Raw genomic sequence first — 15,739 nt, forward strand, 5'->3', positions numbered from 1 at the left:
GCGAGACAAGAGAAGAGGGAGAGCAAAGCAGCTTGAGCAGTGGCCAAAGCCGGGCCCCTAACTGGGCGGGGACCCTGACTGCAGCTCAGCTCATGCTTGACTTAGGGGTGGTGTTGACTCAGTTTTTCATGAGTGATATTTAGCTATTTGTATATGTAACAACTTTCAGAATTATTAGGAATGAGACTGATGATTTTTCTGTAGGGCAAGTGCCATGCCCTCTTCCAGTACAATAAAGTTCTTAAATTAAGAATGAGGGAATGAGTTTGAGAGAAGCCTCATGCTTTTTCATAAATGCATAGTGAATGTCGAAAAGAAATTGAGGATGAGTGGAGGAGGGAGAGAAAAGTCCCCAAAGCAAACTGCTGAAATCTTGCAGGAGTGGTTTTAATGGGAATCTAGCATTGTGGAAAGGCTGTAGGCTTGGAGCCAGAAGCCAGATACAAGTCTGCCATGCTGCTTGGTGACTCATAGAAGCACTGTATAGCTGTTATCATATTATTTAACATCATAACAGTTTATCAGTTGGGGGAAGGAGCCAGTTCTTATGAGAAATTGTGAAGTAACAGTGGTATTTTTGTTGGTTTTTGTTTGTTTTTTATTTGGCAGTCATGCCCTGCTGTGTTCAGGGCTAACTTCTGTTTCTGTACTCAGAGATCATTCCTAGCAGGGCTCAGAGGTACATATAGGATACTGGGAATTGAACCAGGTCAGCCAGGCCAGCCGTGGTAAAGCAAGAGCCCTACGCACTGTACCATCTCTCTGGTCCCAACAGTGAAATTTCTAAGTAGTTTATTTTCACAGGTGAAATGCAGATCTGAAATTTGGCTAATAGGAAAAATCTAAAGCTTGTTAACATTAGAATGGTATTTGAAATCGTAAGATGAGGGGAAACAGTGATTTCATTGAGAGAATGTCAGATCACTTCAGTGAGTAAGCTGTATGCATGGAGTTTTAACAATTTCTATTTATAGATGCTTATATGAAAATACTGTTCATCAGTTTATTGTTTTTCCTTCTTTTAAATTGTAAAGTACATAAGCAAAAGTATGGTATATTTTAACCCATAAGTTCACAAAAGCAATATACCCAAGAGATATTAAAGTCATATAGTTAGTTTCGTAATGAATATATTTCCATTGTTCCAGAATCTAACTAACTTCCCTTTTTTATGGTGGTGGGGGGTATACAGCAGAAGTCATCATTAAGTCCACAAAAACACCAACCTTCCTTAGATGGTGAGGTAAGTTTGTATACTTTTCTTTGGAATTTTTTATGATTATAATGGAAATGAAGTGTTTTGCATTTGATTATCTTGTGTAGCTATTGATTGTCATTTTTCCCCCTACAAAAGTATACTTGTTAGAAGACACCAGGCAATCTATTTTATCAGCATCTATAAACCTGCTCACATCCATGTAGAGATTATTTCCCTTCCCTCATCCCACCACTAGGACTATCTCCCTGGTTCTTTTCCATAGCCTGCTCTGTAGTGAGGGACAGTGCCAGGGTTTCCTGTCTTAGCTTTAATGCCATGTCCAAAGTGTCTTGATAGTGATTTTCCTTTGGATGTATTCAGTTAGTAATATTAAATAGTGCATTTTCATTATAGATTAACATGTATAATTAGGGCTGGGACAGTGGCCCAGTGGTAGAGCATATGCCTTACAAGGGCCTATGATTACTCCCTGGCCCTGCAGAAAAAAAAGTAAGAACAACAAAAAGAAACATGAAGTTAGTTGCTCAACCTTTAAAAACATCTACACCTATTTTAGTTAAAATGGAGCTTACTTCTAGATGAATGTTTTCAATATAGTTGGCTTTCCTGTGAAGTTTGTCAGGTTAATACCTACTTCCTTTTACCCCAACATTTCCTTCTTAATGGTCATTCTGGAGTAAATATCTCAAAATTCAAACTTCTCGAGAAACACATGTCTCTTCTCATGTATTTTTACATTTTCTATTTACACATTTGTAGTTGTTTCTGATGAAGAGAATGGGGAGATACCTAGACTAGGAATGAGAATTTTTTTATTTACTGGGTTTTGTCACTAGTTCATTCATTGAATGTCCATAGATTCCTTACATCATTGTAATAGCTGTACCTTGCCTTTCTCGTCTGTGATCAGGGAATAATTCCTGCGCCCTCCTTGCTGTAGGGCCTTTAGAAAGATTTTAGTTAGTGCATCATATTTGAAGTTGTTAAGCTTTTTCAAAGAAAATCATTACTCAGCATTAACTCACTAGCTATTTTGGTATGTGAATTCGAGATGACTATAAATGTGGTTCTATATGTCAATATCTTGCCAAATATGTCTTAATATGTCTCTTTGCTTGTGTGTGTATTTGCAGAATGTGTCCCATATGTGCATAGTTTGTTTTGACATTGCTTCATCTTTCCCCACCTCTCCAGTGTCCCTTTCCACCCAGACGGTCTCGGCACACTGATGATAGTGCCTCGTTAGTGGTAAGAGCCTTGCACAAAATGGAGATTTACGTGTCTAGAGATTGAAAAATAGTCATTGTACTTTTCAGTCAGAAGTTATCAAAGTACCATAAAACATGATGAGCATCATTACTAAATGCTTTAAAATAGCTACAGCTATTTCCTACATTACTACCCATGATTCATCGTTGCAGCATTCTGCAACTATGGTCCAATATCTTTGTTAGCGCTGCCAAAAGTAAAACGTTTACATTGAGAAACATGTTGGCTTTCTTGTGTCTAGTTCTGGGTCTACTTTATTATTCACCTGGCTCATGATTTACCTGCTTATTAAATTTCTAAAAAGGAAAGAAAGAAAAGTATCTCACAGTTACCTTCCCATGCCCATTTTTTAAACTCATGGAAACAGTTACTCAGGATGCTGTCTGATGATCATTTCTCACACAGGATTTCTTTGATCAGTTGAAATGAGTGTAACTTGAGAGCTTTCTTGAAAGATAACCATTTACAAAATTGCTCTCCCATCATGTTTTATGCTATTTTTGCAATACAACTATTTTTCATAGTTGTATTGAAAGCATTGAAGAATTCAGACTGTAGCAACTGTATTTACAGACTGCTGCATGAACTATATGCTTCAGATGAGATTCCTGTGATGTGAACTTCCACTGTCTGTTAAAATTTCAGGGTGTTCTGTAATCCCCATTTCATTTGAGATGGATAAAGCACATTTTCACTGAACAATCTTACAGATGAATGCAACTACTAGACCCCAAAGTTTAAGTGAAAGTGATACATCATGATTAGCAAATAATAAATTATTGCAGAAAACTGTTAAGAATCGGTGATGAGGGGCCACAAGGCACCACGTATGGTCCCCTGAGTTCTGCCAGAGTGATCCCTGAGAGCATAGCAGGGAATCAGCCCTGAGCACACATAGATTCCCAAAAAAGAATCTTTGGTGATTCAAATACTTTGCCAGAATCCATTTATTTATTCCTTATTGCAATCTTACTAATTTAAGTTAAAAGTATCACCATTTACAAGCAAATCTACATCTAGCTGAGTTGAAAATCTGCGTTAGGGCGCTGGAGAGATAGTTCGACATCAGAGAGCTCGCCATGCATGCACCCGAGACTCAGGCACGATCCTGGCACCTCACTGATTCCCGAGCCCCACCATAAGCTTTCCCAAGAATGATGTCTCTGCTGTATCTTAGTAAACCCATCCAAAATTGTCTGTGATTTTTCCTTTCCTAATGTGCCCGCCCAGATCTGCCTGCTTGCCTGTCATTTTGCTAATGTAGATGCTGCCTTTGCTGCTGCTTTTTCTCCTTTGAATGGACTCTCGGGGCCGGGAAAGGTGGGCTGTTCTGCCCTGCTGCCCCCACGGTGTTCCTTACAACGGGAATTCACAGGACATGGGAAGGCCTATGGGGCCACGAGGTTCTCCGCGGACTGTCTCACAGTCTGGGCTCTCAGACTGCATGAAATACATCCAAGCTAATGAAACTGAAGTTGATTTTAATTTCATTTGAAATTTTAAAATATTTTATCTTGCCCAAAACAGTCATAGTACCTGCATATAAGCCTAAGTCAAAAAATCTGTAGTATTTTGCTTCTGGGGGGAGCAGTGGAGAGATCCCCACAAGTGCTCAGGAAACCCAGGAGCGCTCCCAGTGGCACTGCACCACTTGTGCAGGTCTGACCAGAGACGGGGCTTTCAGGATTAAGTCCAGCAATGCACAGGGCTCGGGGCAGATCTCAGAGTTCCAGACACGCCGGCCATGGGCTCAGCCTTTGGAGCCTGCTCCATGCCTTTGCTCTGCATGGCTCCCAGAGTTGCTCGGGGGACCCTGCACCAGGCTCAAACCCAGGGCTCCCACTTTTAGTCACCTAAATCATTGCCCTGTCCCTGCCCCTCCATATTTACTCTGGAAAGACCTTAGAGATGGTCATTTTAGGTGAATTACCATACAATATATAAGAAATTTTTAAGGACTGGAAAGATAGCTTTGGGGGCAGGGCACATACTTTGGATATGGGAATCCACTCCAAACCTCAGAGCAGTACCTGGTGTGGGTCACAGCACCACAGTGACCAGGGCCCACTGGGCCCCTCTAGCTGTGGCCCCTTTGTTTTGTTAAAAATGAGAGGTAGGGAGCTGGAGAGAGGACAGCAGGTAGGGTGCTTGCCTTGCACACAGCTAACCTGGGTGCAATCCCTCGCACTTTATATAGTCCCTGAGCCCCACAAGGAGGAAGCCCTGAGCACTGCTGGGTGTGCCTCAAAAACAAAAACAAAAAAGTGATTAATGATCCTCATTGTCAAGGAGCTCCTTCTGTCTGTCACTTTGCCCATTTATCGGAGTTGGAGAGTTCTCATCGATCAGCGTCTGTAAGTTAATAATCTGTAATAGGGTCACTCCTGTTCTTCCTGGTATAAACTTGTATCCCTTTCTGTGTCTTCCCAGCCTACTGTTCTCAGGAACTTTGTAAGTTCCCCACTCCGTTCAACTTCCGACGTCATAGTCCCTGGCTGGATTCTCTCCCTTGAGGCTCCCCTGGTACTGCACAGGGCACAGGAGCTTCTGGCATGTGTCACTCTGAGCAAGATTGGTGGCATCATTTTTATTTTCTTTGCTCAATATCCATTATAAATCTAAAGACCATTTCCCTATCTCATTTATTGTGTTTTATTTTTTAAAAAAAACTTAAGTTCTTTTTGAGCATTTTTTGTGCAGACTTCTCTAATTTACTAGAATAACTTTAAGAACTTATATTATGTCCTTGTAATGTTGGCCTAAACTTTATCAGTGAGCCTGATAAACCTTTTCTTGTTCATTATTAAAGATGCTAATATGTGTCTGATCACTCTTGGAAAAGATTTAGAATTTTTGTTCATGTTAACCTTCTGCTGAGTTCCTTATTGGAACTACGACACAGAATTCATTGGTTTTAGCAGATACCTTAGGGCATTTGGGACTTCTCTCTCAGAACCATGGTTGAAAAAGGCTAAATCTTAATGTGATAATTTGTTTTTAGATATTCCAATTACCTTTCAGTCAGTATACACTATAGTTAGACATGGTTTTGCTTGTTTTGTTGCTTAACCAACTTAGAGTTAAATTTGTGTCTGTATCTGAGATTATTTCTTAACTGTTTTGTTCTACAATTTCATCAGGAATTTTTAGAGATAATTTTAATGGCCTCAGTATATTGACCTAATTTTTGTATGAAGTGATTGTTGTGTGTTTTTGGTGATGGTGATGATGGTTTTTGTGTCACACCTGGCTCTGCACTCAGGAATTACCCCTGTCTGTGCTCAGGAGACCATATGAAATTCTGGCAATCGAACCTGGTTTGGCTGCATGCAAGGCAAGCAAGCACCTTACCAGCTGTACTAACTCTCCGGACACATCTTACTTAATTAGAAAGATGTCACTTACCTTTGCAGTTTCAGTGAAAGAACATTTGTTTGTTTGTTTGTTTGTTTGTTTGTTTGTTCTTGGGCCACACCCAGCTGTGCTCAGCTTACTCCTGCCTCTGTTGCTCAGGGATCACTCCTGCAGGCTTGAGGGACGTTATGGGATGCTGGGGGTCAAACCTGGGTCAGCTTCATACAAGGAAAACACCATGCCTGCTGTGCTATCACTCTGTAATCCCCTCACCCCCCAAAAAAAATCCCTTTTTTAAAAAAAATCATCTTTTTGGGGCTGGAGAGATGAAGTTTCAAGCATGTGCCTATAGGTACGACATTGGCTTGAGCTGCAGCTGCAGCTGGGGCCTCAGCACTGGGCATGTGACTCCTGAGCATGATTTACAGGACCTGTCTGGTGTAGCTGGTTGCTTTTTGTTTTGTTGTTGTTGTTTGTTTGAGGGTTTTCTTTTTTTATGTTTCCTTTTATATTTTTGGAGGTAGAGAGTATTTGCTATCATGGAGTAAAATTTGTTTTAGCTCTTTTTTCTTGCTTAGAGGTTGCTCACTACTTTTCATTTTATTCCTTAATATGCTTAAATTTATAGGTTAACTCTTAATGAATTATTTATATTTTTCCTCCACATCTAGCGTAATCTTTATATCTTTGGGTTTCTTACTTTCTACTCCATTCTTGTTCCTTGAATAGATCTCTCCTTACCTTTCTAACCCTTCTCTCTCATGATCTTGAAAATAACTATTAATCTATATCCTGATAAACATGTTCAACTGTTTCCTTATTTGTCTCTCTTTTTCCTTTCTCTAGTTTTTGCTACATTTAAGTGTAGAAGTTTCTTACGTGTATATTTGTTCTCAATATCCTAAGCATAGTTATTGGCATCCATAAGCATCTGATGAATGCATGACTTCTCTGAGTGAGGCTTGCTGTTGGTAGCTAAGCCCAGGAATAGCCAACCCAGGCATCTTTACCACAGTTCTGCCAGGTCAGTCTAAGAACTTTCTCAGTAGTGTGGCTTCTGTTGATTTCTCAATATTCACTTTATTTTTTCTTGACCCATGTTTCCTTCCTTTTGTTGTCACTATTGAGGTACGCAGGATTGACACACACCCTCTCTGTGACGCTCACACATGAGGTCGGAGTACTTGGCAGACACTCAGCTGAGATGCTCTCTCAGGGGAAGATGCTTGTATTTGTTTGCTTGTTTGGAGAGGGTAGTCCACACCGTGTTCTCAGGGGTCACTCCTGGCCCGGCATGACACCTAGGAATCACTCTTGATAGACCCAAGGGACCACAGGGTGTTCCGGGGTTAAACCCAGGCCATCTGCAGGCCAAGCCAGAATCCTACCCACATGCTATCTCTCCAGCCCAGGTGGGTGCTTTTTCAGTTGTGCTTGCCCTCGCTCAACGGGCTTGAGCTGTTAGCTGTGACGCTTGCCTTTGTTCTGCCGGAGCGTCAGGTCGCCCTGTCGCTCGCTCACTGGAACTACTATGCTTCTAGCAGTGGTGATCAGGTGTCTGTTTAGTGGGATGCTCACTTAGGGGTGCAGCCTTTTCGTCTTTCTTTTTCTTTCTTTCTTTTTTTTTTTAATTTTTTTTTTCCTGGACAGTCCTAAGGATCAAACTCTACCTCAGAGATGCACAAACTGCACCTGCAAGGCATATTCATAATCTCTAAACTTGATTTCTATATGCATGGGGAAACCCAAGAATTAGTGTAACTCATTTTACTGCAGGATTTATTTTATTGAGGGGGTCTGAAACAACCCACAGTAGCAGACTTGTACACATGTTAAGCAAAATACAACATTGGGTTAAAGAAAACACTGCAGATGAGTTTAAACATATGCTTAAAACAGGAGATAACTATGCTCCCTTTTTATGGAAGAAAAGGTGAGAACCAACCAAACGTTGTATCTGGGGCTGTCCAGGAAAAATGTTATGTTTACATGTGCTGTAGTGAGGGAATAACATGTCTATAAAAACCAATTTATATACTTAAATTTAAAAATGGACTGGAGTGGTAGCATAGCGGGTAGGGTGTTTGTCTTGCATGCAGCCGACCCGGGTTTGATTCCTCCGACCCTCTCCATGAGCCTGGCAAGCTATCGAGAGTATCCCACCCGCACAGCAGAGCCTGGCAAGCTACCCATGCGTATTGGATATGCCAAAAACAGTAACAGTAAGTCTCTCAATGAGAGATGTTACTTGTGCCTGCTCGAACAAATCAATGAGCAACGGGATGACAGTAACAGTGATGATTCAAGATTGTAAAATTTTTTAAATTATTTATTTATTTTGGGGTTTGGGCCCATACCTAGCAGTACTCAGGGCTTCTGCTCTTGGCTTTGCACTCAAGGATCACTCCTGGTGGATCTTGGGGGACTAGTTGGGATGCTGACTATTGAGCCTAGGTTGGCTACATGATCTGCAAGTGCCTGACCCACTGGACTATTGCTCTGGTCCTCAGAAATATTCTTAATGGTCTCTAGAATCATGAATTCTTTTCCAAAAGCTTTTTATTTATTTTGCCTTGTTCTGTCAGAGAGATTGCTGTCTCTAGCAATTACAGCCTTACCAAATACCTTTCTTACACAATGTCGAAAGTTGCAATGACCCGTTGATCCACAGACTGCGTGAGAACATTAGTCGCCTGTTATTTTCATCAGAGATTTTGTGTGAGTGTGTACAGTTACACATACACACACACACACACACACTATTCTCTGGGATTACTTCTGATGGTTCTTGGGAAATCATGCATCTCCAGAGATTAGACTCAGCTACCCGTAGCGTATTCGATATGCCGAAAACAGTAACAGGTCTCACAATGGAGACGTTACTGGTGCCCGCTCGAGCAAATTGATGAATAACAGGATGACAGTGACAGTGATTTATTTTTTATTGAATCATCGTGAGATACAGTTACAAAGCTTTTATGTTTGAGTTTCAGTCCTACAATGTTTGAACACCTATCCCTCCACCAATGCACATTTTCCAACACCAGTGTCCCCAGTATCTCTCCCTTTCGTACCCCCCTTTCCTATCGCCCAACCCCCCCCCCCCCGCCTCTATGGCAATTTTTCTCATTCTCACTACTTTGGGGCATTATTGTTTGCACAACAGATACTGAGAGGCCATCACGTTTGGTCCTTTATCTACTTTTAGCACACATCTCCCATTCTGAACGATTCTTCCAACCATCATTGATTTAGTGATTCCTTCTCCATTCCAGCTGCCTTCTTCCCCCAGCTCATGAGGCAGCCTTTCAATTATGTAACAATATTCATGGCCCTTGTGTCTACAGTCTTCAGGTGTCAGTCTCATATTATGTTATTTTATATTGCACAAATGAGTGCAGTCATTCTATGTCTGTCCCTCTCTTTCTGACTCATTTCACTTAGCATGATACTCTCCATGTTTATCCATTTATAAGCAAATTTCATGACTTCATCTTTCCTAACAGCTGCATAGTATTCTATTGTGTAGATGTACCAAAGTTTCTTTAACCAGTTCTCAGGTACTCGGGTTGTTTCTAGATTCTGGCTATTGTGAACAGTGCTGCAATGAACATACAGGTGCAGATCTCATTTCTTACGTGCTTTTTTGCACCCTCAGTATATGTCCCAGAAGTGGTATTGCTGGGTCATATGGGAGCTCAATTTCCAGTTTTTGAAGGAATGCCCATATTGTTTTCCAAAAAGACTGGACCAGTTGGCATTCCCATCAGCCTTTTCTTTAAGTAGCATCACTGGTACACACCTGATGTGGAACCCAGACCTAGCATACAGCACAGCTGCCCTATACAAACAGCTGTTGGGACTGAGCGAGTGATCCTGGCAGCCCTCGAGTGAATCTGCCCTTTGGAGACAGACTTGAGCCTCTCAGCTGCTCTTTGGGCCCCTTACATATTTGTTTTAGGTACTTAATTTATTGTCACTAATTTCATCTGGTACAACTAGAGATAAAACACTTCTGAAAATAGTGAAACAGAAAGAGAAAGAGCATAGAGGATTAGTGTTGTGGGAATTATACTATAGTTCAAAAATGTCTGACTTTAGAAAGAAAAAAATGAGTTATTGTAAAGTTAAAATTTAAATATTTAGCTTAATTGGCTATCATAAAACCTAAAAAAAATCTTCCTAGCTGTTCTTGATTCTACTCCTCCCTATCACGTCCTCATTTTATTTAACTTAACCAACCAACACCTCTTTTTTAATTACCTTAGCTATATTCTTTTATTTCTTATATACAATTTTTTTAAATTTTTGCCAATCCACTACATTTTTTTAAAATTGAATCACTATGAATTAGAAAATTACATCCACATCCAAAAGAACAAAAGCAACTGGTGTTGGTGTGGATGTGGAGAGAAAGGGACTCTCCTTCACTGCTGGTGGGAATGCCAACTGGTTCAACCCTTTTGGAAAACAATATGGACGATTCTCAAAAAATTAGAAATTGAGCTCCCATTTGACCTAGCAATACCACTTCTGGGAATATATCCCGGAGAGGTAAAAAGGCATAGTAGAAATGACATCTGCATTTGTATGTTTTTTGCAGCACTGTTTACAATAGCCAAAATCTGGAAAAAACCCGAGTGCCCGAGAGCAGATGACTGGTTAAAGAAACTTTGGTACATCTACACAATGGAATACTATGCAACTGTTAGAAAAGATGAAGTCATGAAATTTTCATATAAGTGGATCAACATGGAAAGTATCATGTTAAGTGAAATGAGTCAGAAAGAGAGAAACAGACATAGAAAGATCTCACTCATCTGTGGAATATAAAGTAACAGAATGGGCGACTAACACCCAAGAGTAGTAGTGGTAAGGACCAGGAGGTCTGCCCCACAGCTTGGAAACTGGCCTCACGTGCTAGGGGAAAAGGCAGCTGAGATAGAGAAGGTAACACCAAGTAGAGGATATTGGGAGGACCCATTCAGGTTGGAAGATGCGAGCTGAAAGTAGACTATAGACCGAACATGAAGGCCACTCAATACCTCTATTGCAAATTACAACACCCAAAAGGAGAGAGAACAAAAGGGAATGCCCTGCCTCAGGGGCAGGATAGGGTGGTGGAAGATGAGGTGAGGGGGGTGGGAGGGATACTGGGATCATTGGTGGAGGAGAATGGGCACTGGTGGAGGGATAGGTAAACGATCACTGTATGAGTGAAATGCAAACACAAAAGTTCATAAGTCTGTAACTCTACATCACAGTGATTCTCTAATAACAAATTTAAAAAGAAAATTATAGAGCAATTTGATTTAGTTTTAGGCGTACAGTGTTCTAACCAACCCCTTCACCAGTATCCACTTCCCTCCACCAGTGCCCCCAGTTTCCCTCACACCCCACAGTCTATGGCAGGAACTTCTTTCATTTTTCCATAGTTTTTATCCCCTTTGAGCCAGTTTTTCCCCTTTACAATACTGTTCCTGGAAGGGTGTCATGCATGTCACTTTGCCTCTTCTCAACACTAGTCCTCATCCAGAGTGACCGCTGCCCTCCATCATGTCACAGGGCGCCTGCCCTGCCCTGTCTCTGCCGCAGTGGCGGCCTTCCTGCTGGAGATCAGCTCTCCTTGGCTATCTCCGTTTTTTGCCTCGGGCAGTTGCTGTCCCCTACTCTGTCTCTCTGTAGTGCGCACCTTAGAGAGATCATTCTGTCTGCCTCTGTCCCTCGCTCTCTGACTCGCTTCACTCAGCAGGTACTCTTCAGACCCTCCATAGAGCAGCAGACCACATGATGGCATCTTCCTTATGGCCAAGTAGTAGTCCATCGTGGAGATGTACCACAGCATCTTTACCCCTCACCTCTTTTTGAGCACTTGTGTTATTTCCGGATTGGCTCTTGTGAGCAGTCCTGCAGTGAACATCGGGGTTCAGGTGGCTTTTCTGCATCATGTTTGTGGGCTCTTGGGCTATTTTCCCAGGAGACAAATTGCTGGGTTGTATGGAAGTTCAGTGACTGTTTTTGAAGAAATGCCCATATTGTCTTCCGAAAAAGCTGGACCAGCCGACATTCCCACCAGCAGTGAACGAGGGTCCCTTCGTCTCACATCTGTGTCAGCACTGGTGGTGGTTGTACTTTAGATGTGTGCCAGTCTCTATTGTGTGAGATGGTATCTTACTGTTGTGATTTGCATCTCCTTAATGATTAGTGAAATAGAGCATTTTTTCATGTGCCTTTTGGCCATTTGTATTTCTTCTTTGAGGAAGTATCTGTTCATCTCTCCCTGTTTTTTGATGGGGTCGGATGTGTTTTTTCTTGTAGAGTTCTACCAGTTGCCTTATATATCTTGGCTATTAATCCTTCATGTGATGAGTGATTGGCAAATAATTTCTCCCAGTCTGTGGACTGTCTTTGTATTCTGGCCAGCGTATCTTTTGAGGTACAGAAGCATCTTAATTTAATGCAGTCCATTTGTTTATCTTCACTTCTGCTTGCTTGGTTAGTGATATTTCATGCTAAAAGATGCCTTTAGCTTCAGTGTCATGGAGAGTTCTGCCAGTGTTTTCCTCCTTGTATCTTATAGATTCATGTCTGATATAGAGATCTTTAATCTATTTTTAATTTGACTTTTGTGCATGGTGTTAGGAAGAGGGCTGAGTTTAGTTTTTGCATGTGGCTGACCAGTTTTCCCACCTCCACTTGTTGAAGAGGCTTTCTTTGTTCCACCTCATATTTTTTGCACCTTTATCGACTTGAGGATCTGTTTCTGGATTTTCAATTCTATTTCATTGATCTGAGGTTCCTTATTTTTTCTAGAATACCACAGTTTTAATTATTACCGCTTTGCAATGAGGTTGAAGTTGGGGAAAGTGGCAGCAGCCATCTTCTTTTTCCCAGTAACTGTTTAGCTGTTGTCTGTATGTATTCTGAGATTCGGGCTGTGTCTGGTGTCACTGGCTGTTCCTGCCTCTGTGTCCAAGGGACTGCACAGTCTCCCGGGCCCCCACAGTCACCCTGCGGGGCTGGAGCTTTGACTGCGCCTTGGCGTTCCGCTTCCCAGGCCCATTGCAAACTGATTGGCCAGCGCCTCCTGTTTGAGTTTTCTTGGTCAGTGAATTCAGTACATCTTGCACTTGATTACTCATCTAGAAATATAGTTGTTGGTCACCTTTAAATAACTTATTTCCCAATTAAAATCAAGAAAGGTCTGTCATTACATAGCACTTGACATTTTATTCTGGAGATTGGGGGAAAGGATACCTTAGCAACTATACCAGAAAAGATACTATCCTAAGATAAAGGTTACTTCTTCCTTAAGTGTAATCATTTTTCACTATTATAGGAAGTCTCTGTTTGATAACAGTTTCAGAGAATGAGTCATATAGGCCTTGAATTCTAATGAATTAAAATACTTGGTCTTGGGACTGGAGCGATAGCACAGCAGGTAGGGCGGTTGCCTTTCATATGGTCAACCCAGCATCCCATATGGTCCCCCAAGCACGGGAGTGAATCTTGAGTGCAAAACCAGGAGTAACCCCTGAGCATCACTGGGTGTGACCCAAAAAGAAAAAAAAAATTGGTCTTAAACATAAAAAGTCAATTCATTACACCTACTTAAAATTTCTAGACAGTTTAGAAAGTGTTCCATTGTTTTTTCCTCCTATAATCCCAGTTATTATAAATGTGATAGGTGCCTCTCCTGAATTATAATTTATATGTATTTATTATTCCACAGAATGGTGACAGGTCTAATGCTGTATCAAGCTTACCTGCAACAGAAACAGGTAATAAACACAAAAGTTTATTTTAAGTATGCCAAAATTATAATTATTTAATAGTTCCCTGAAAAATTACTTGTTAGATAGCTGTGGTGGTTTTTTGTTTATTTGTTTGTTTGTTTGTTTGTTTAATTTTATTGAATAACCATAAGATAGTTACAAGCTTTCATGTTTGGGTTACAATCACACAATGATCAAACACCCATACCTCCACCAGTGCACATTTCCCACCACCAATATCCCCGGTATACACCCCCTTTCCCACTCTCCTCCTGCCCTGCCTCTATGGCAGACAATATTCCCCATACTCTCTCTTTACTTTTGGGCATCATGGCTTGCAACACAGACACTGAGAGGTCATCATGTTTGGTCCATTATCTACTTTCAGCATGCGTCACCCATCCTGACTGATTGCTCCAGCCATCATTTTTCTTAGTGATCCCTTCTCTATTCCATCTGCCTTCTCCCCTCTGTTCATGAAACTTTGGTATATCTACACAATGGAATACTATGCAGCTGTTAGGAGAGATGAAGTCATGAAATCTGCTTATAAATGGCTAGACACAGAGAGTATCACGCTAAGTGAAATGAGTCAGAAAGAGAGGGACAGACATAGAAGGACTGCACTCATTTGTGGAGTATAGAATAACATCACATGAGACTGACAATAGACACAAGGATAGTAGACACAAGGGCCAGAAGGATTGTCCTATAGCTGGAAGTGTTTTTTGTTTTTAAGTTTACTTCAACACCATAGCTTAGGTTTCGTGCATGACACAGACACTCCCCACAGCCCGAAGTCTCCACTTCCTGCACGGCAGTGTTGTGCCCCTCCACCACAATGACTGACAGTTAGGAATACTTAAAAGTAGAGACTAGAGAGATTGTGTACCAGGAAAAGCGCTTGCCTTGTACCTGGCTGACCTGGGTTTGACCTTCAGCATCTCATAGCCAGAGGTTGTGCCACCCTCCAAAAAAGTTCTTATGTAATCAGCCTTCCTGTTTTCAGAGTTACTTTTCTGTATGAGATTTCATGTTATTAAACTATTATTATTTTACATTATTTATCATTGCCATATTTGATTTTCATTTGTTATTTATGGAACTTTTGTAATGGATGCTTGTTGCTATGTTTACATTTTTTTCCATTTCCTTTCATCTTGTTTTGCTGATTTAGTTCACCGGTCCCCTCCATACTCTTTCCCTGTTTCTACCCCAAGAAACCAACCCCAGCGCCCTGATAGCTTCCTTTTCCGAGCAGCCTTAAGGGCAGAACCAAATAAAGGTGGGTGATAGTAACTATTCTTAATTTTGGGAAGGGGTGATCAGGAGGTTAACCCCTTCATATTATATATTGACCGCTACATGCATTTTAAATCTTACCCTAATATCATCTTGGCAAATGCTTTAATGAGTTTTTCTGTGATCTCACTGATGTTAAAGCAGGAGAGGTTTATTCTTTGTAAATATTATTTTAGGCGCCGCAGTTTAGAATTCTGTTAATGATCGACTTCAGGCACAGCATGATCTAACACAGCCCCTCCCCTGAGTGTCTGCTTCCCTAAAGCTGAAAACTCAGACTTGAATTTACTTTCATTATAAAGTTTCTTAGAAAAAAGAAGGGGGGGGCGGCTTGAGTGATAGCACAACAGGCAGGGCATTTGCCTTGCACGTGACCGACCCGGGTTTGATTCCCAGCATCCCATATGGTCCCATGAGCACTGCCAGGAGTAATTCCTGAGTGCAGAACCAGGAGTAACCCCTGAGCATCGCCAGGTGTGACCCAAAAAAGCAAAGAAAAAAAAAGAAAAAGTTTCTTAGTACCAACTAAAAGCAAGTTATATTTTTATTTAAATAAATTAAGTAAAATTCTTTGACAGATATCTAGAGTTGTTTTCTCCAATCTTCACCCATCTGCAGATTGGCACTGGTCTGTGGAGTAGGAGCTTAAAACCGCTGAGCTGGCATGGATCATGCTTTGTGGCCTTTCTTGATTGTCACCCCCTTCTGGCTTTGTTTCCCCTGTCCTCACTTAGCCCCAGTCTTGCATTGTGACCCTCCATTTATTTGCTCTTCACCTGTGGGCCCCTTCCAGTATACTGGGGGCCCGCAGGTGACCATG

At 41.3% G+C, this 15,739-nt stretch overlaps 1 protein-coding gene across 15 annotated transcripts in view; it reads left to right on the top strand.

Annotated features, from left to right (window-relative positions):
• LRCH3 (leucine rich repeats and calponin homology domain containing 3) overlaps window positions 1-15,739 on the top strand; it is a 124,060-nt gene that overhangs the window by 86,281 nt on the left and 22,040 nt on the right. For 3 of the 15 annotated variants that reach the window (XM_055129756.1, XM_055129751.1, XM_055129753.1), the window contains exons 13-16: window positions 1,193-1,243; window positions 2,414-2,467; window positions 13,575-13,623; window positions 14,795-14,902. In XM_055129756.1, coding sequence (XP_054985731.1) covers window positions 1,193-1,243; window positions 2,414-2,467; window positions 13,575-13,623; window positions 14,795-14,902 — 262 coding nt within the window. The remainder of the gene's footprint in view (window positions 1-1,192; window positions 1,244-2,413; window positions 2,468-13,574; window positions 13,624-14,794; window positions 14,903-15,739) is intronic. The other 12 variants (XM_055129758.1, XM_055129759.1, XM_055129760.1 and 9 more) reach the window with 8 other exon arrangements.

This window comes from Sorex araneus, chromosome 2, assembly GCF_027595985.1.
Source record: "Sorex araneus isolate mSorAra2 chromosome 2, mSorAra2.pri, whole genome shotgun sequence".
NCBI lineage: Eukaryota > Metazoa > Chordata > Mammalia > Eulipotyphla > Soricidae > Sorex > Sorex araneus.